The sequence below is a fragment of the Dermacentor andersoni genome, chromosome 9 (genome assembly GCF_023375885.2).
Source record: "Dermacentor andersoni chromosome 9, qqDerAnde1_hic_scaffold, whole genome shotgun sequence".
Taxonomy (NCBI): Eukaryota; Metazoa; Arthropoda; class Arachnida; order Ixodida; family Ixodidae; genus Dermacentor; species Dermacentor andersoni.
The window spans coordinates 136,439,966-136,461,781 of record NC_092822.1 but is presented as its reverse complement, the minus strand read 5'-3'; the positions used below and the strand labels follow the sequence as shown (position 1 = coordinate 136,461,781).

Sequence of the window (21,816 nt, the reverse complement as noted above, 5' to 3'; positions counted from 1 at the left end):
AGGGCAAGGTGGCGAAATGAAGTTAAAGCCATTTAATTAACAGCGGTAAACATCGAAGAAAGAAAGACAAGGTCTTCTTTCTGGGCAAGCCAGCTTTAGTGAAGGCGTTAATGGCACCGAAAAGCTAAGCACCACCCTGTTTATGGATATTGTCTCCCTCCTTCACCAGCATTTCTACCCTCAGTCCTCCGAGCTCTACAGCAGATGTGTCATTTAGCGTCGCGACCAGCTACCAGGTGAGTGCATTGCACCCTTCATAGCAGTGCTAAAAAACTGGCAACTGAGTGTAATTTCGGAACTTCAACACTGGTGCCAGAACAGTCGCAGTTGGACTTGACTCCATCACCAGGAAAGACGCTACCGCTTGACATCATGCTGCGTAACTGGTTTGTCTGCAAACTCCAAGACAACAATGTCGAGCAGGGATTGTTTGCTGAGAAGGACTTTGCTTTCCAAAAGGCCCTTGATATTGCATTGCGAGCAGAGAATGCCAAGGTTCACCAAAAACCCATCAAAGGGGAGGAAACCAAAATCAACAGAGCCACTGCCAAGTCATCTGCAACCAACAACTGGAACAAGTGCTCAACACGGTTCTGTTTCTGCTGAGACGATCAGCATAGCCTGGACAACTGCCCATACTGCACTTCCAGATGCCACTACTGCACAAAGGTAGGCCACACCACATTGACAAAGCCTGTGTAAAAAAGAAGAAGGAAAAAAAAGTGGAAATAGTGAAGCACACATCTCGCTTCTAACAAGCCTCCACATCGCAGGTTGCATGCTGTAGGCCAGTCTGAAACATTGGGCATCTCAAGACCACTGCAAGAAATGAAATTGCATGACTTATACGTTGTGACGCCAATCCAAGACCAAAAGCTTATGGTCTTGTTAGAAGTTAAAGGCACAACCCTCACATTCAAGATTGATCCAGAAGCTGCCTGTGATGAGTGGAGTGGCGACAGGTCTGCAGGACAAACATAGTAGACGAAGAGGAAGTGATGGTGCTTGGCGGTGTGGCATGCGAGGGGGGCGGGCACTGTGGTTCAGATTTGGGCAGGTCAGCAGAATGAGCATGGGTGGCGATGACCTGTTAGGACATGTTCCATTGGCAGTCGAGATGTCTACTGGTCTACCTTGGTGCTATTCTGAAAGCACAGCCGGGCCAGCGCATGCACGACTGGCTAGCGGACCACTCGGGCAACCATCCGAGGCTGATTGGGACCAGAGAACGACTCTGGCGCTTGACGGTCTGACCTGGTGGCTTTGCCTGCGGTACTGTCTGAAAGCCGCTGCTAAAACCGAACAGTGCTGCAGTTCGCATGGCCGGCAGCCGTGCTGTTAGTCCTGTTCCACTCGCAGGAGTCCGGGGAGCTCACTGCCAGTGGGCCTGTCATGCTACTTGAGCCCAGAGGGGTGAGCATCTCCTTCCTATCCCTGCCCTGGTGCCAGGCTGGGGCAGCGCCACCATGCGATACGGCTGCAGTCATTTGGCGTACCGTGACTGCACCACTGTAGTACCGCGTGTGGGTTTGTCACTTATCGGCTGAGAGCGGACGCTTCAAGACAGCGAACTTTATCACATAGACACGGGTGGATAGAATAGAACCACAGAGCCTGCGCTTGGTTTGTTTAAATGTTTTATGTACTCTTGTGTTTAAGTGTGTGTGTGTAAAGGCTAACCAGACATGCAGGGGATAAAGAGGATGTCTGTTCTTCATGTCCTTCTCACTGTGTGCTGAGCCCCTGGGTCCACGAGCATTTCTCACACTGCCTACTCGCTCATCAGTGAAGGGACGTTTCGGAACTCATGGACTAACCACTTTCCTCAAAACCAACATCGCATTGCAAGCGGTGTCTGGTGAAAGCCTCCAACCTTTGGGTACAGTGCTTATCAATGTAAAATTCACAGGGTTACAGCATGTATTGCTGCTAGTTGTAATGAAGGCACCTGACTGCGATCTTCTTAGCTGCAGCTGGTTCCAGTTACTTGGCATAACATTAAATGGAATTAATAAAAGGAAAATGAGACATTAGCCCAATCGTTGCAATTGTTACAAAGGAAACCCATACGAACAGACCTGGGAAAAGTGCGGCTGCCCCGGAAAGGCGGTTGTTCCAGGTTTGAGTCCGGACCACGGCCTATCTTTCCTCAATTGCGAGGCTTTTCTTTCGAGCAACCCGTATGGGTTTCCTTTATAGCAGTTGCTACGATTGGGTGGATGTCTCATTTTTCCTTTTAAGGCGGAAGCCTTTAATGGCTCATTGTCAAGGCCATCTGCCGTTAGCAGAAACTGTCACAGCTTTCCGGCCTCCTGATTGGTCTCCTCTGTGTCGTGACGTCACTGTTGCTAGGCACAGGTGTGTGCCTCCTGAATGGCTAGCATGCGTGACGTCACTGTGGTCAAGTGCGGGTGTCGGGGCGGTTCGGCGCTGTGCAGGATGACTCATCACGTCGGCACGCGTGGCGGCCGTGTGTTTGACTGTGCGTTCTAATGTCACTGTTGTCAGGCGCTTGAGGTGGCCTCCTGATTAGGCGCTGTGTGGCCTGACGTCACTGTCGCGAGGCGCGCGTCGTGATTGTCTGCTTGAATGTGGTATGGCGGCGGCGGTAGCGGCAGGTTACTTTGCGGTATCGTGTGGGAAGGATGCCTTGTCTCGCCAAACCAGTATCTCCCAACACGCGATGTGCGGCAGCCACTGAACGCAAGCGGTGCTCAAGAGAGGCTGAGTGTATACGTGGCATGCATCAGGGTGGTGAGGTGCATCCGACACCACACAGTCCAAAACGCGATGGGCCAACGCAAGAGAGGCAATGGGCTTCTTCGATTTTCCACTTCTGGCTACCCGCGGGCTGCCAGAGCCAGCCAGAGCGTCTTCGTTTTTCTCGCGTTGCTCCGCCCACCGCGCTACGCACTTCCGCCGGGCGTTCGTTTTGCTCGCGCTGGACGGTTCTGGCTACCCGCGGGCTGCCAGAACCTGCCAGGACGATTTTGGTCTGGCTGCCCTCTGGAAGTTCTCTGGCTAGCAGACGACTAAAAGAGGCGATGGGCGCTCGCCGCCATCTTTACGGGGACTTCACGGATTGCAACGCGGGCGCTTGAGGACTTAAATTTACCGCGCTCAGCCAACTGTATACGGTCATATCCGGATTTCCTTACTTCTAGCGTTATCTTTTTAGTGCTAACTCTCCGTTCCGCATCGCGAAGCGGTGTGATACGAGCCGTGGTGAACCATTTGAAGCTTTTGTGTGTGTGTGTGTCCTGATTGCTTCTTCGCGGCGGTGAACAGCGCGCCGCGCTCTCATGCGTGCATGTTATCTGCATCGTGTTCCACGCAAGTTGTAGACGCTCATTCACACATTGCGGTACATCTTGGTTTCGTCTTTCTCTGGTGGCATTCCTTTTCACATATTTCGCGTATGTATATCTCTCCTTTCTCTGCTGTTAGCGAAGGCTTTGCAGTTAGCCCGTGTTCGCTCCGTCTCTCCGTCGTATGCATAGGTGGCAGCTCGAAACCGATATGTGTTCGAACTGCAGGCCGTTGATCTAAGAATACACTGATTGCACTCGGTACATTTAGACACACGTACATTGGCTTATTGCTCTCATGATTGCGACGAATGTTGTTTTTCGTGTGAAACGTTTCGCTGGTCACAGGCGACGTGCATTTTCACGCGCCAGCCGCGTCCAGCTCCTTAAATGAGAAGCACCATCAGCCACAACAAACTTTCTGAAATCGAAGCCCACGCAGGTCGGCGCGAAATTTCATGCGTATGAGACGTACCCGATAACCTGCTTTTTCATGTCTTGTGATGACACAGCGCCAACTCATCAATGTCGCCGGTGGGCGACGTGATCGCTGCGAACAGGGATCTTCCAGCTATCGCTTTCGAGTATACAATCACGATTTCGCGTGTTGTCATCCGCCGCGTCGGAGGCCATCTGTTGCGCTGCGCAAGGAGAGGTTGGCCCAGTACGCGTCCTGCAACGAGTCGCGCGAAAGCGATCGTATTCCTGAATGCAACTATACATTTTCAAGGTGGCAACGCATAAATGGGCCGACAACGCCGAGCGCGCGTCGGCCTCAACGGGCGCTGCCATGCTGGTAGCATGTTTACATTTGGCCAGCTGTACCGGCGTTCGATTTTGCGAACTTCGGGCAGGTTCGGGTTGTCTTGGGATCCCAGCCCACGTGACTTCCTGTCAGAACCGGAACTAGCTGGCTGCCGTCTGGCTCCCAGCGGGCTGCCAGAACTGCGAAAATCGAAGAAGCCCAATGTGTTTGAAGCGACTCACTGCATCTCCGGGTACCAAAGCAAATGAAGCTCGGAAGCGCCGTGACCGCCATCTTGCCGCGGCAAGCCGAGCAAGTACAAGTCAATCAAGCAAAGTGGAAGATGAGGATGGCCAACTACACCCCAACATCGCCATGGAAGATACATCTCCTCCCAATCCACAGATGGCGCTGCAACAGTTCGGTGCTGCAAAGCAGCCATCCTGGATGTGGACCCACTAAAGCACAAGGAGTTCACTGGCCATGAGTTGCAAGCCGACACCTCCCAGATGACAGCTTTGAAATGATGGACTCAGAACACATCAAAATGATAGACATAGGCGTAAACAATGTTGCAGGCATTTGATAAACAAACAAACACTCACATAACAATGTACGAGTTATGTGCCTCCGTGGTGTTTCCGATGAAACAAATCGCCATTGGCAATGGTGTCAGGCTTTCGCAGTTTCACACTTTAGTCTCGACAAAGTTTCTTCCGTTTTTTTTATTAATTACTGCTCTTCACCATGCGGGTTTATGCAGAACTATTACGTCAGATTAAATGGCATTGATCACATCTGCTGTGACACAAATGTGACTGCCGTACTCACCAAACATGCTGCCAGTTTTTACGGGGATGTAAATGGGTACAAGAGCCTGTCCACCAAGCTCGAGCTCCACGATTCAGCTCCTCCGAAGTTCTTACGTGCATTACCGGTTCCATTTGCCCAGAGGCAAACTGTACAGGAAGAGCTCAAACGTCTGATGTGCCAAAGTGTGATGCAACTCATGCAACATGTTACTTGGGCTACCCCAGTAGTTGTTGTGCGGGAAAGAGATGGCAGAATCTGACTTGTCAGTGACTGCTACAGCACCGTAAATGCAACCTCAATAAAGGATTTCTCTGTTGCAGATAGTGTCCAAGGTCCTGACAAACCTGTAAGGCAGAAAAGTGTTCTCAAAAGTGGACCTCACCCAAGCCTATCGGCAACTAAAGGTGATCGACAAGGTGGCCGAGGTGCTGTCAATCAACATGATAAAAGGCTTTTATTGCATTAACACTTTCCGAAAGCATAATGTTAACCAGAACGCTGACACAATTCTTGAGTAGGTTTTTGAGACGGATGTCTCGAAAGTGGTGCTAGTCATAAGAATTCTGTGAACCAGACGTGGCTTCACTGCTGCTTGGCTTCAATTCTGCATGTGCCCTAAATTAAATAATAGTGAAGTTAATTTGGTGGCAGTTATCAAGCACCGATCAATCATTAGTAACATTAGTAACAATCATAAGAGTAACAGGGCCGAAATGTCTTTTTTTTCAACGATTGGTGGGCGCCCGATATTTCCCACCATAAATTTTCCTAACTAGATGGGTTTCTGTTGAACCTTGGATTTCAAAGTTAATTAGGCAATCTCCTTAATTCATCACCTGGCCGAAGCAACTTTTCATATAAATAATGTATTGTGTCTTCAGATAATCAACTTGAACAGGCAATTTGTGCTATACACTCCATGCAATATTTAAAAATTGTGTTCATATAAGATAAAAAAAAAATAACACGCAAATGAGTTTATTATGCCAGTGTAGTCTAACCTTGTTATAAAGGAAGTCTCATCTGCTAAGAATATTGCTTTGTTATATTTGATATTTGTGTAACAGTACAGACTAATACCTACAGAAAAAAGATTCAAGATTACGTCGACTTGAGAGAAACCCAGTATTGATGCCATGCTTAGGCATTGCAAGGCACCCAATAAGGGCAATATTCATTTAGGAGATAAAATCGCTTTCGTAACATTTTGCCTGACTAACAACTGACCCGTAATTGTTGTATTGTTGTTAATTACCAGAAGACACAATACATTATTTACATGAAACATTGCTATGGCCAGGTAGTGAATTAAGGAGATTCCCTAATTAACTTTGAAATCCAAGGCTCAACGGAAACCTATCATCGAGGTACCGTGTCAAGCACGCTGTCTGGCATGACTGGCAAGCCGCTGCCCTGTTATCGCCGAGCTGAGAAATAATGGCTGTGCGGCAGTAGGCCAGTCACATCGGAGCCCAGTAAAACTCATGCACGACACTTGAAGGCTACCACACCTGCAAACACGTATTTATTTTAAAAAAGGACGTAATTGCAGTCACTGCAATTAGTCACCACGCCGTCACGCCGATACCACTTGCACAAACGAAAAACGTGGCCTACTCGCAGCATTATGCACGAAGAAAGAAACAAATCAGCTGCTGGATTGTCTTGACATGGCTTACTAAGCTGAGACCGAAACTGCTGTAGCCACGAAACAGGCAGAAACGATGATGAGCGGGGAGCTGCAGTAGCGCCACTTCGTGGGGCAGCAAGGAGGCTCCGTTCAAAACAAAAATGGCATTCCGCAAGTCGAACCATGCACCGGTCAGAGTCACTCAAGGAGTCACTCAAGGATCGAGTTGGCTCAAGGAGTGTCTGAAAAATCAGACGAGATATTGCAAGGTGTCCGAACTTTCGGCAGCTGTTATACATTATGGTGTATGGGGAGAATGGTGGTGCCACGAAGCAGACCGAATAATCGAGCATGTCCAAATTTTTGGAGTCTGAAAAATCAGTTGGCGACTGTATATGAATATACAGTATGTAGCTGAAAAATTTATCATATAACATTCTATTAATACACGAAAGTACAGATAGCAAATAAAGGTGTGTATAAATGTCTTGCAGGTTACGTCCTATATGAGAAAATGTTATCAAAACGTAAAACCACTTAATTAAAAGAGGTAGGTAGTGACTTCCCTTAGTCAAAGGAATGTTTAAAAATAATTACTCACTTTGAATTAGGAAGTCTCATATTATTTTCCTAGTAATGTCAGTTATCTCGACACCGTTTTCACATAGTTTATTTAATAAGGATGGGATGTGATTGGTTAAACGATTTGATCCATAATTTGTACGGGAGAGTGGTAGCAGCCATCTCTTTCTTTCCCTAATGTTATAGGATATAAGTATCTGTTGGTTCTGTTAGGTTGCACAACCCCAGGAACGCTTCATTGTTGTAATTAAAGTACCTCTGGTATTTTATGGTAGGGTTAACTTTAAATAAACTTGCTAGACAAATGATATTAAACTTTTAAAATTGTTCTGATGTATGTGCTTCGAATGGCGCGTTTGCGATATGACGAACAGCCTTTTTTGTAGCAGTAATAATTTACTGATATTATGCTTTGACGTGGTACCCCACACAAGGTGGCAATACATTAAATGAGATGAGAATAGCGCATTATAAAGGACCAGCTTAACTTTGGATGGCATCGTCTCACGGAGTCAACAAAGCACGCCGCAAGCTTTGACTAAACGGGATGCAATAAGTTCCACATGTTCATTCCACATTAATTTTGATTAAATATAACACCCAATATTTTGACATTAGGAACAAGTTCAATTACTTCAGAGCCAACCTGCACATTATGTCTTCACTCAGATGTTTTTGTGGAGGTGCAAAAATAACAGCTTTTGTTTTTGTTGTATTTAATTTGAGAGCGTTGACCTTGCTCCATTCGTCCAATTGTTTCAGTGTGATATTTGCCAACAACGAGAGATCGGCGATATTACGAGACTGAAAAAAAAAGAGGCTGGTGTCATCCGCATTAATGATGAAGTTTGTGTCAGAAATTTTGGCAATGTCGTTAATATATATATTAAACATTACTGGCCCTAGTATACGTCCCTGGAGAATTCCCTGTGTAATTTTCCGGAGACCTGAGTCTTCTGATGAAATTGAAACAAGTTGTTTGCTATGGTTAAAATAAGATTGTAAAAGTTTTAGAGAAATGCCCCGAAACCCATAATGCTCTAGTTTAGTAAGCAAAGTCTGATGATTTAGCCTATCGAATGCGTCAGAGAAGTCCACAAAAATTTCTAGCATTAGTTTCTTATTTTCAAAACTATTTAAAATGAAATCTGGTTGGGTTAGAAGAGCCAATTCAGTTGACATTGCCGCACGGAACCCAACACGGAACCCAACACGGAACCCAAATTGTTTATTTGATGTGATGGGATGTTTATCACAAAATGACTTTAATCTTTTACAAATAACTTTTTCTAGTTCGTTAGATAGGTTAGGCAGTACTGAGACTGGCTTGTAATTCGACAGCATATTTTTGTCATTGGACTTGAATAAGACTAACTTTTGCATATTGCATTTTTTAAGGAAAAATTCCAGTTGACAGTGACAGGTTAAAGTTATGAGTAAGTACTGTTAGCAAGAGATCAAGCACAAACTTAATAGGTCTTATTTGAAGCCCATTCACATGACAGGATTTACTATTTTTTAATGGCATGAATATCGTGTAAACTTCATGTAGATCTGTAGGTTTAAGAAAAGCTGTATATGCGTTGCGTGTGCCCAAATACATAGTTGGGTTACTGCTGTGTCATGAGTACTTTTTTCCAGACTGGTGAAATAATCATTAAACACGTTTGCTAATTCTTTGCCTCTTACATTCTATCCTCAACTACAAGTTCAAGGTCAACACCATTGTGGACATTGAGATGCACTCACCTCTTGAAATAGGTTCCTGTAATACAGCTTTTTAGCATGTCATACAAATTTTGTAACATAGTTTCGGTATTTCCTAAAGCCTGCAAGATCATCAGGGTTCCTTGTTCTGACAAATTTATGATACAGTGAATCCTTCTCAAGGATCACCTTAAGACATTCGTTATTAAGCCGCTGAGCATTGATGACAATAGCAAAGAAACAGCTACACGAACTAAAGTTCATAGTTTTATTGGTGGCATGCATGCTCGGCCTTCAATTTTGCATTACAACATTTTCCAAAATTGCTTTTGCAACCTCAATTAGTAAGCTTTAGTTAGTTGTGTGCTTGAGAAATGCAATTGTTGGCACCTACTATGTCCACTGCGGGCAGCATAAAACAAGCCCTCTAACTCAGACTTTTTTGTGTAACTGGCAATGTTTTCATTACTGATAACTGTAAATAATAAAACAGTTACTTTGTGAGCTGTTAGCTTTGCCTACTCAGAAAAGAAGCAATATTGTTGAGACATGTATAATTCACTTATTTAAGGTGTTGTAAATGATTCCACCCACGGAATCTCTGAAGTCTGCAGGTTAATTTTTGCATTAGTAAAAAAAGACAGTGGACTTGCGTGGCCTTGCAAAATCATGGGCCAATTTCTAGTCAAGCTGTATCTTTCAAGCGGTCGCATTTCAAATTTCAGTTGCTTGTAAAAGAACCACACACTTTAAAACGTTGCCTGCATATGACTCATGCATTGGTACTTTTCCCACAGGCTATAACGCGTTTTCACATTTAATTGCTATTTGTTTCTTTTGTTTGCATTTGTCTTTACAGTTGTTTCATTGTGTTATCGCACCAACTTGCTCAAGGAATTTTCAGCCGAGGCTGTACTTCACCTGTGCGCTTTTAACTTCGCATGCATATTGGCCGTAATGTTCCCCCATTTGCCAAATTTTATATTAATGGCTTATAGTTCTGCCAGGATGACGGGCTAAATTCTACGCTGTAAATCAATAACACACTTTGAACTTCACCTGCACACCACCAATAACCTTCCACCTATACTCATGAATATAAACAAGGTGACTCATTTATTCACTGAGGACACCCCAGGTGTCTTGCATAATGCATGAAAAGAAGAAGAAAAGAACGGTTCAGTAATTATTTTCAGAGCTCCTTATTACTTTAGAAACGTCAACGTTTCACCACATATTGCATATAACACACTCCCAATTTTCACCAAATGTAAAGACATTGTGGCCTAGAGTCCTTTCAGGACATTGGGAAACACAGAGGAAAACAGCTGTGTAACTCACCTGAACACATGATGAAGGAATAAAGCACTTAAGATGCAGAATCTTGCAGATGCGTTTCGCATGTTCTCAACTTTGTACTTTGCCTACACGTTACCATAATATTACTCTTATTTTCACAGAGTATAAACAAAGTATCACAAATACTTCACCAAAGACATCGGGGAAACCGACTATGAATGCCGTATAATGCATGAGAAAGAAAAGAAAAAAAAAGGATGAAGTATTTATTTACGAGACTCATTATCAAGCCAGAAAGGTTGAAGTTTCACCACACATTACATTTAGCATGACCCCTGGTTTCATCAGATGTATATGCGGTGGGATGCAGAGTTCTGTCACGACATTGGTAAAAGGCTGATGACGGCGACATAATGCTCTTGAGCACTTATTAAAAAATGTTTAGCAAAGGGTATAATTAGCTGTTTCTCTTCAGGAATTTGTCCACGCATCACGCATAATATGCCCCCTATTCCCTCAAAATGTAGCCTTTGTGGCACGTTGAGTTCTTCCAGGACATCTTGATCACTTTCTTCATAGTTCGTAAAATAAGCTTGTAAAGCTTTTCATGCACGTCACCCATGCAAGGCACCCATTTTGTGCAAATATAGAATTGCAACCATCATTGCTTCTTGGGGCCAGCGGGGAAACTTTGTAAGCATTTTAATAACACAGCCAAAAAAGGAGTTTAGCATTTGTCATTTAGTAATTAATTAACCAACACACTTGAAAATTTTCTCTGTATTATTGTTAACAGTCCCCACATTCCCTCAAACTGTAACTTAGTTATATAAGCAGATCACTTCAAAAAACACGGACACAAAGAAATGAAGGGCATCCTCATTTATTGTGTCTGCGTTTTTTCTAGTGCCCTCCTATAAGGAAGTCGTGAATTACCAACCGGCTTCACAGAATGTCTTAGGCTCCAAATGTAAATCTGTGAATCGTCTATTCTCCCAGGTTATCATTAAAGCAAGCATACATTATGCAAAAAAGAAGAAGTGAGGCGTGCAGACAGGACACAAGAGTAGAGAAGTGGACAACACGAACGCCGACTATCAACTGAAGTGAGCACTGAGGTGACAAAAGAAAGAAGACACAGAACTCATCTGCCCGAGCTCAGGAATGGTAACACCACGTCTCAGTCGGGTACACGTGCCGGTCTACAGGAGAGATAACTGTTAAGGCACTTAATCTCTTCCTTATGTTAAGTAATTGAAGGCTGACTCACGCACGCACTTCCACCATTATAGATATGCCTTGCCTGTACCATAAGATGCGTATCTTCATTCTTATGCCTTGTAGCGAAGAGAGACACTAGTGGGTTCAGCGCTACTGGCTCTAAACGCTAGTGGGTCGAGCGCTCCTGCTCAGCAACGGCTCTCTTGTTTGGAAGCTGTGACTGCCCTGCCCGTCGACGTTGCACTGCTCCGAGCTCTGCCAAATAAACACCTTTAGAATTGGTGGAGGTGCTGGGTAACCCTCAGATGATCATCCTGGAACTCCGGTGCCGTACCCTACCATCTACCATGCCCCAAGACGCCTCCCAGCAAACGCCTCCTCCTGCATCCACTGCGTGTCCCGGGGTGCCTCGTCATCGCGACCCTCCTATCTACACTAGAGCGGACGACACTGACGTGGACGAATGGCTCACGGCGTACGACAGGGTAGGCGACCATAACAAGTGGGACGAAGCCGCCAAACTGAGCCATGTTCTGTTCTACCTCGCTGGAGTGGCCAGCCTGTGGTATAACAACCATCAAGCAGAGTTCCATACATAGTCGGAATTTAAGACTTCCCTTGTTGATGTATTTGGTCGCCTTGCTGTTCGCAAGCTGCGTGCCGAGCAACGTTTGCGAGAATGAGCTCAACAGCCTGGCGAAACATTCACCAGTTATATCGAAGATGTCCTGGACCTATGCAGGAAAGTCGATTCGACCATGGCAGAGTCTGATTGAATCCGAAACATCCTGAAGGGCATAGAAGACGACACCTTTAACATGTTGCTGGCCAAAAGTCCACGCTCTGTGGCTGAAATTGTCACGCTGTGCCAGAGCTATGAAGAACTCCGCAGGCAACGGTCACTGACCCGTCGATCTCTACCGTGTGACGAACACCTCGCTGGTTTGGCTGCCATGTCCAACTAGGCAGTGTTGCTCGCAGATATGAAGGCGTTCGTCAGCGAGGAAGTTGCACGGCAACTCTCGTTGATGGATTTTGCACAGTCGCAGTCGGTACACGCGCCTACGCCATGTTTTGCGCCTCCGCTTAGGCGTGTCATAGCGCAAGAACTGCACGAGGTTTTGCCTGAGCACCACCAGCATGTTCCTGCGGCTGCGCCTCACAGCTACGCTGAAGTCATGGCCAGGCCCCAACAGATCCCGACGGCTGTGCCACTCAGCTACGCGGAAGTCGTCACCCAGCCTCAACAACTCCCTCAACGGGGACCTCTCACGTACGCCGAAGTCCTCGCTATGCCCTGACAACAGCCTGCTATGCAATCACTTCACCAGCCGCCACGTCCGACGTGTCCTTCCACATGGATGGGACCTGCCGCAACGACTCGGTAGCTTACAGCGGTCAATCAACCGATATGTTTTGCGTGCGGCTATGCAGGCCATGTCGCACGCCACTGTAGTCGCGTGCAGTCGCCTAGCGCTACACCGTATGTGCCAAGTTCTATGGCGGGTTCTCCGCGCCCTTATTACGACGACAAACCTCGGGCTGCGTCACCACCATTCCGCTGGTCCGCCAACATCCGCCGCTCAACTTCTCCACGCCGACACTCCCCATCACCGATGAGGCTTCGTCCCGAAGCTCGGGATGAGGAAAACTAATCGTCGCAGTCCATCCTGGTGGACATCGTTAAATCCTGGTGATTGTACAGCTTTTAGTATGTATATCGAAGACCTGTATTATTCCTTGCCGCATGACGGGTTGCTAAATTCCGTAAATGAGTGCATTAAAGAACAAGTGCAAGAGTCGGCTTTTATTGACAGATGCGGTGTGTCCACGGGAGCTTTTCTAGAAATTCTTTCAATGTACTTGAAGTCGACGCTGATCAGGTGAAGAGATGGCGTTTTTCTGCAGAAATCAGGCATTTGTATTGACTCCAAGGTTGCCCCCATTCTTAGCAATATTTACCAGAGTAAGGTTGACAACTGCTTAGAGAAAGCCTTAGGTGATAATGTTATCAAGATATTTCGATAAGTTGATGATTACTTGATTTTCTGCAATAGGGAAGAATTCGATTCCGCTGCTATCTCAGTAAGTGAGCAATTTAATTTTTATGGAGGAGGAATAAAGTTTACCAAGGAATTTCCTCAGCAATGCTTAATTTAGTTTCTTGACATTTCCTTGGTCTTCGAATGAAATCATGTTTGTTGGCAGTACTCCCCACGATCTTCGAAGCCGTTGCTAAACTTTCAATCCAAGCATTCCAAAGTAGTAAAAGACGGAATTGCCATGTTGTGCCTTAAGTCTTCTCTAACGACATCCTGCATGTACAAAATGAGCGCCAGTTTTATTGCACAGGTCCGGCGCCTATTAGAAGCAGGTTATCCTAGTGTAGCAGTGGCCACTGTGGCTGAGCGCTTAAAGAAGTCGGTGTCGAGAGGGACGGACGTGATTACAGAAAGCAGTAATAGCAAAAAAAGAGTAGTGGCTATTCCGTGTATTCATTCAGTGTCGCACAGGCTTAAAAAAGTTTCAAGTGGATATGATGTTAATGTTGCTTTCACTGCTCCCAATAAGCTAGGTAGGATATGCGCTGCTGTACAGAGAAAAAAGGGGCAGGTAAAAGGGAAAAAAACGAACAGATATTTGTCCAGTGAAGCGCAATAAGAACAACAGTTTTACTGAGTGTCGTATGGTTTTGGTCTATAAAATTCCCCTTAGCTGTGGCCAGTTTTTCGTAGGGCAAATGGGATGGTGTATCAATCAGAGGCTAATGGAACATAGAAGGTCGTTAACTGGTGGATTGCCTTCTAATCTTTCGCTATATTGCCAAGATTGTAACTGCAGGCCAGAGTTAGATGAATGCACAATATTGTGCAGGCATAAGAATGAAGATACGCGTCTTATGGTAGAGGCATGGCATATCTATAATGGTGGAAGTGCGTGCATGAGTCAGCCTTCAGTTACTTTACATAAGGAAGAGATTAAGTGCCTTAACAGTTATCTCTCACGTAGACTGGCACGTGTACCCAACTGACACGTGGTGTTACCATTCCTGAGCTTGCGCAGATGAGTGTTGTGTCTTCTTTGTTTTTTCGCCTGAGTGCTTCCTTCAGTTGATAGTCGGCATTCGTGTTGTCCACTTCTATACTCTTGTGTCCTGTCTGCACACCTCACTTCTTCCTTTTTGCATAATGAATTTTTACCAACTAGCTCAGCTTTCTGTCGTGCAAAGCAAGCATAGAATGTTTTCAGGCGCTCCTAGTCGCACTAGTTTCTTCTTTGTAAAGACCTGCAGAGCAATGTTAGAGAAAGGTCAGCAACGTTTAGCAAATATTTATTCTCTATGTAGAAAATGTCCGTATGCCATTAGGAATGAAGATTATTTTGCTAAATTACTCTTTAATCCGCTTTTACTTGATTATCAGCATTTGCAGAAATCAGCAAAAATATTATTTAATGAAAAGCAGAGAAAGCGCGCATGAACAAGCTTTTAGTCAATTGAGAAAACTAGCAAGTGCAAGTTAGGAACAGATTAAAAGAAACCTCAGCTGTGGCTGACAGATGCTTGGCAATGAGAAGTTGTGGCATAGGGAAGGATACGAGGGTTAAGCATCAACATTGCCCCCCTTTTGGGATACTTCCCTCAGAGCGGAGAAAACCACTCCGGAATGGCAGAAAAATATGTTGAACAGTGAGTGAGGACTTGGCCATGTCCGATATTGCGTTGTATCTTATACTTTTGACTTCATTATAGGAGTAGGTTAGCCCATTGAAACAAAGCAGAGCCAACCAAATCTTTTGTGTTTCTTCCTCCATGCATATCACCACGGAAGAAGGAAAAAAAAGCATTATGTCACGCAGCCAGCTTTGCAAGCGAATGTTCCGTGAAGCCAGGCCCTTTGCTCAGGGGTGGCCCAACGCGTGACTTCTTGCATCGAGATCACGGGGCAAGAATTGAGATTTGCTGAGACATTTGGTTCCCAGTAGCCATGCCAGTAGTTTTTATTTAGTGTGCGCTTGTTCAGCTGCCGTGCCGTGGCTCTGCTTGCTGAGCGAGAACACTAATGGCGTTTTTCAGTGGTCGATCTCGAGCAGGATTTTTTGCTTCATGGCGACGAATTTAAATTTCACTGGTCAACCTGGAACGGGTTCGCACTTTTCACTGGTCTTTTTGGATCAACTCGCTCCGTGCCGGATCGGTCGCACTTGCTGCGCTGCCAAGGCATGGATTCGGGCGGAACTAGGGCAGGAAACATACGTCGCTTCTGCTCGCTGTGAGATGGCAATTTTGGTGGCCACGAAAACTCACAGAGCAGAAGTCGGTTTGTGTGGCGTAAGCGCACAGACCTCCGGTACGATCCACCGTGGAGCATTTTTGCTTTGTGCTGGCGAATTCGGATTGGTGAAATGCAAGCACTCGCTCCAGGTTTCGGCGACTGCTGTAGATCGACTAGTGAAAAACACTATAAAACCAACCGCACACTTTCACATGCAGTGACGTGTTCGCCTGACAGGTTTGGTTTCAATTGCATTGCACAATACTCCCTCCTGACTTTTTCCTTCCCCCATGCATATTAGTACTTACTTTTTTCGCTGATGACCATGGCAATGCAGACTCCGCCACTTCATTTTGGTTGGACGCTGCCGCTTTTTCTGCTCTTTCCCACTGCGCATTTGTGGTGCTCTGCGCTTGCAGAGCTACTGTATTCTGCCGTACTAGAACCAACTGGGTTGCGCTGCCCCCAAGGAAGTTGAAGAAATACTGAAGTTCTTCAACCCAGTTTTTCTTTAACCTCCTTGGCTGCTTAAAAAAATAATTTTTTTAGTCCTCTGACATAAACATCAGTGCGCATGCTAGCAGCATCTATTTACATACGGGAGAAATGTGCATGGTGGTAAGTTATGGCCTTCCAGATTTAAGGGGGGAGGCTACCCTGGAGACCGAACTTTCTTATTTTTTAATATATCCAGATGAAACTTTCAGGGTACGTTCACACCACCGAACTATGAGGAACTGCGAAGTTTCATAAAGATATGTTTATTAGTTCCAGAGTTATTGAGGTCTAACTAGGTGATTCATGTATATGCCTGAGGAAGAGCCTGAAGAAATGCCAGGACATCGTAGGAAGCTGAAATTCACCGTGATGATCCCTTGATAGATATCCCAGGGGGCTAAAGAGCCCTTTTCTTTAATTTCCCCTCCAAAAAATTTTAAGACAACTTTGAACTTGATGTAGCCAGTAATGACCACACTCATCAAAAATTAATTGCTTATTATAAATTAACTGCACCAGCTTTCAAAAAAAGAAGCCTGTTACCCCCCGGCAAAGTCATTCGGGAACAGAATAAAAAAAACGGCATACAAATCTGAAGAGCGGTTCTTGAGATATCGCCTTCCCCAGCACCACTACTAGCGAAAAAATCCATTCCGAGAAAACAGGCCTTAAAGTTGAACCCATGTGTTTTTTTATTAGAAAGCTCCTGCGGAGCTTCTAATTAGCTCTTGCGGCTCCAGGCACACTCAGTGTGTCGGATTTTCGACTGGCGACAGTCGAAAGCACAGTTCCGCCGCTGAAAAGCGTCTACGCAATCGGCACTCGCTGCGGGAGATCGGAAGTTCGATGCTCGTACAAGACGCATATCGCGCTCCCGTGCACCGAACATCTGCACTGTCTTGGGCTTTGCCGGCATCGCGTGAAGCGAAGAACTAGCGAAAAAAAAAAAAGAAAAAGCTGAGCAAATAATCTAAAAGATAGCGCAAGGCGATGATAGCGCGCAAGCTCATGTTGAGGCACGGAGCAAGGGGCAACAGGGACGCGAGCGCGGCATCAAAGGGAGCAGCCGCCGCCGCCCGCGCAGCAGCCAATGGCAGGCGCGCTTTCGCCCGCGTGATTTGAGCAGCCGCCGCCGCCCGCGCAGCAGCCAATGGCAGGCGCGCTTTCGCCCGCGAGATTTGAACGCGCTGCTCCGGCCAATCAGCGCTCCGCATCACATCGCGGGAAAACGCCAATAGCGCCTCAACCGCGCCGACGATGCCATTTTGCAAGGCGGCAAAATAGAGACAAAGAATCCACGGTCAAGACGACACCAAGATGGCGCGGGCAGGCCGTATGGGCCGGGAATGGCGCGCGCGCGAAGTTTGACTTCATTTCGGCATTTGCGCGTGTTTTTTGGGCCGCGGTGGCCTCAAAGGTAGCGTTATTTTTGGTACTTTACGGTTGAATTAGGTGCTGATAATTACGGAACAGGTAGTTTATGAGACATACAATCCAAAAATATTGTTTTTCAAAAATCGACTTTTTCGCGATTTTTCGGTTTTCAAGGGCCGCGTCCCCCCTTAAGTGCAAAGGCTTAGGTGCGCTGCCGGTTTTCGGAGGCTACAAGCTGCTGGCAGATCTATTGCATCATTTGCGTGTTTGTGTTACACACTGGGATGTGCTTTTTGACACTCCGTCATGGGTGATGGAGGTTCCTTGGATTGAGTCCACCTCATGTTCACTGTCTTAGCCACATAGTGAGCGTGGAACCAGGGAAAATTTAGCGGTGGTTCAAGGAAACCCGAAAAGGGGCCTGCGGAACCCCTGGGCTCCACGAAACCCACTTTTGAAAACCCATGTTTGTATAAGAAAGGTGCACGGATGAGCAGCTGATTTAGGGCATAGAGCAGATAACCAGTATCCTTTTAGAGTAAGAGGGTGCTTGCATAAGAAATGGAAGTACTGTCAAGGGCAATGAGATTAGGAAGCCTGCGACCATATAATGGACTAGATTGACGTGCAACATAATACGACACCTCTGGGAGTGTCCAGAAAGAATCATGAAGTGGGATGATTATGGTCAAAAGATGTAATGATTTGTCATGCGTTGGATTGATGATGATGATGAGGCATGTAGAAGAGCATGGACAGGCACTTCTCATTATTGATCACAGTGACACTGGCAGCGTAGAGCTCGTTTTCCCGAAACTGTTGAAATATGCACTTGATCGGGACAATGATTCTGCATAACACAATTTTCTCCCTCTCGCAGGGATTCAAGGCCAAGCGATTCCTGGCAAACTGCCTCAAGGTGCGTCAGCATTCTCGCATTGTTGGTTGCTGCCACTGACCCACTACCACGTTTACAATATGTGTTTGTTGTGTTTAGAGACAGAGTCCATCAGAGGAATCTTTATCTCGTTCTGATTTTGCGATTCATAGGAAATGCAGGCACACTGTCATTACAACTGGTATGGTTCAAAATCGTTACTTGATAGGGAAGCACTAAATTGTATTGAATGCAGAGAGATGTCTTACTTAGCCCGTTAAATGTTGCTGAAAACTGATAAAACGAAAATGACAAATTCGAACTTCTTAACAATGATCATGTGTATCATATATAAATTCTGTAAACTATTACAATCTCTGTAGCTCATTAATGAATACAGCTGTTGAGCGAATTTTTGAAAATGAGTGTATATGCGGAGTTTTAAAAAAATTGAGTGCCTGAGTTTTTTTGTAGTTGTGTCTTGCATTCACCTAGTCTTAATGTAGCTGTCCAGCTCTTAAATGAATTTCATCTGAGTTTAGCTGATAAAACCAACATTGCAGTATGATGACAGCCTGTGTATTGGCTGCCCATAAAGTTCCGATTCGTACTGTCTGCATGAAAACTGTATTGTCTGCATGAGATGCGGCATAACTTTTTCAGGACAGTGGGTCAATGATGGATGCGTACTGCTGTGGATTGGTGATCAAAATTATCTGCAAATCGACATAGTGGCCAGATGATGCTTGGGGAGCCAATTTGTTACCCTACCATGAGAAATGGATTCAACATTGACACATGGCGCTCGTGTCATGTCAAGCCACCACCATGCATTCACCCTAACGGGCATGTTCGGTGCATGGTCTAAAGAACTAGGCATGTAATAAAAATTGGAGGCTAGTCTGAAAAGAGCGTGTCAGCTATTAGTTTGCCGTTTACATGGATCACTTATTTGCATCTGTTTACAAAAATCCTGTACTCAAGAACTATTTGCATATTTTCACACAACAGAATGCTGAAAGAGCTTTTAGGGAAGAGACAGTCCAAAGACCCATACTTAATATGGCAAGAGATAAATCTTGGTTGGCAATATAGTAAGTGGCTATCACTAAGCGCGTGATAGTCATTTATAGAGACCAGAACTTTAGGTACAATGCGTATTTTTTTCTTTAGTTTTTATTGTGCGTGTTTCACACATAAGCACCAACTATGGGCCTAGAAACATTTTGTGGCATCTTTTTTTGTGCCTATAAATGCCTATATTGAGGTTCATGCCTATACTGACTTTTCAGAGCCTAAAAATGCCTCTTTCTACGTTTTGTCTTAGCCTTATTTTGTTTCTAATGTCATTACACGCTGGGGAACTTAGCTGAAGGCAGCGGATTATCAACACACGCTTTGCCGACGCAAAGGCTGTAATTAACAGCTTTGCAGAAGACTAGAACATCGCCATGGGAAGTGCTCAAGCCGCTCAATACGATGACACACTCAGAGGTGACTTAGCATACTTGTGTGCTCACTTCACATTTTTAACCAACATCATAAAGAAACTTGAATTCTTGGGTGCGGCTCTTACCCTGAATGTTGAGCTCAATTAGGATGTTCGGGAAAGGTTCTCCACCATCCCCAATGGACCTGTTGCTGACATAGTTGGTTCGAAACTTCCCATCTGTCTCGGATATCGATCCCAGGTTTTTGTACTGAAAGAACTGCTGAAGGTTCTCAGTGGCAAACCTTCTACAATTCCAGGAGGCATTGGACCATCAAATGTTCCAAAGTACAAGTATGCGCTGCTAACGTTGGGGGATGTTGAATGTTCCTTTTTCTGTGCACAAACTAATACTCAGTGAAGAAAGTTGCAACATGAAGCTCGAAAATCTTGAGATGATGCTTCTTTGTCACTGCTTTCATTCATTTTTCTCAGGATGTCTGTCATACCAGATATCATATAAATCTTGCAACCTACGCAGCTTGCCTTGCTCTGTTTTATGAGAAAATGAATTTCACAAAATGGGTTTAGTGTGCTGTGTTACTTGAAAAATCACAATTTATAGTGATTAGTTTTTATTATTTGAGCCTCTACATGACCTAAAGGACGGTATTTGGCACCTGTGTATGGCCTTAAGTGACAGCTTTAGTGCCTAAACACATCTTGTCTCTAGTCATTTACTTAAAAAATATGATTTTCTAATTAGCTTTAATTGTTTATGTGATGACTATAAATAGCAAAGGAGGCAGCGCTAGTCTTCATTGAATGGACTGACAACTGGTCAGAATCTGTTGTGAGACGTTGATAGAGATTAAGGGGGGACGCGGCTTTCACACTGCGAAATATGGCCAGAAAATCGATGTTTTGAAAATCACATTTTCAATTTCTATAACTCCTTTTCTATCTGATTCCGAAATATCATCACTGTAAGCCAAGTAAAAGTGCTCTAAAAAATTTGTTTTATCAGCCAAGGTGGCGAAAAATTTCAGGGAAATCAAGAAAGAACAGCATTTTTCAAGCCACAATATCTCCGAAACGGCACGCAACCGAGCGCCGCCATCTTGGTCTCGTTAGAAAGCGCATTTCTCAGTCTTCAAATTTGCCGCTTCAGTTACCTCCTCCATACAGAAACAAGCACACAAAAAGCAAATGATTGAAGCTCGTGCCGGAGTCCGTGATTGGTCGCGCCTGCCACGTGATTCCAGCGCTGTTCGCCATTGGTCTGGTACTCGCGTCGTCTGCTTGGCTCTTTGCACCTCGCGAGTCTGGATATGGTCTGGAAGTCTGCACTTGCCGTAATCTCGACGTGCCAAAACAGGCGCTACGCAGCCATTGCAGTAGCGTGGCCAATCCCTACATTTGTGGACATCTCAGACCTGTGGCTTAGCATACCGAGCATCGGCGATATGGACATCGCGATCAAGATCCGCGCGCAGAATCCTTGGACACGTGGCTAAGCCTTTCAGCACTCGCTGTTTCGGAATTCGTGACTAAGCACATCACACGCAATCCTTAGACCCACGGCGAAGCATTTCGCGCATAGGAGTCTCCGACTCGGCGATCAAGCACATCGAGCACGGACATCTCGGACCCTAACCTAAGCATTTTGAGCGTCGGCACCTCCGACTGCGCGACTAAGTACATAGAGCGTTGACTCCTCGAGCCCGCATCTAGGAATTTCGCGCGTCATCACCTCGGACTGCGCGACTAAGCACATTGAGTGCCGACTCCTCGAGCCCGCGGCTAGTAATTTCGTGCATCGGCACCTCGGACTGTGTGACTAGGCACATCAAGTGTTGACTCCTCGAGCCTTTGACTAGGCATTTCGCACATCGGCACCTTGGACTGCGTGGCTAGGTACTTCACGCTTCAGCACCTCCGACTGCGCGACTAAGCACATCAAGTGTCGACTCCTCGAGCCTGCGACTAGGCGTTTCATGCATCGGCACCTCGGACTGCGCAACTAGGTACTTCGCGCATCAACACCTCGAACTGCACG

The 21,816-nt window shown here is 45.6% G+C and overlaps 1 protein-coding gene across 4 annotated transcripts in view; it reads left to right on the top strand.

Moving 5' to 3' along the window:
• LOC126529714 (uncharacterized) overlaps positions 1 to 21,816 on the top strand; it is a 181,793-nt gene that overhangs the window by 75,646 nt on the left and 84,331 nt on the right. For all 4 annotated transcript variants that reach the window (XM_055070015.2, XM_055070016.2, XM_055070014.2 and 1 more), the window contains exon 4: positions 18,332 to 18,370. In XM_055070015.2, the coding sequence (XP_054925990.1) occupies positions 18,332 to 18,370 (39 nt within the window). The remainder of the gene's footprint in view (positions 1 to 18,331; positions 18,371 to 21,816) is intronic.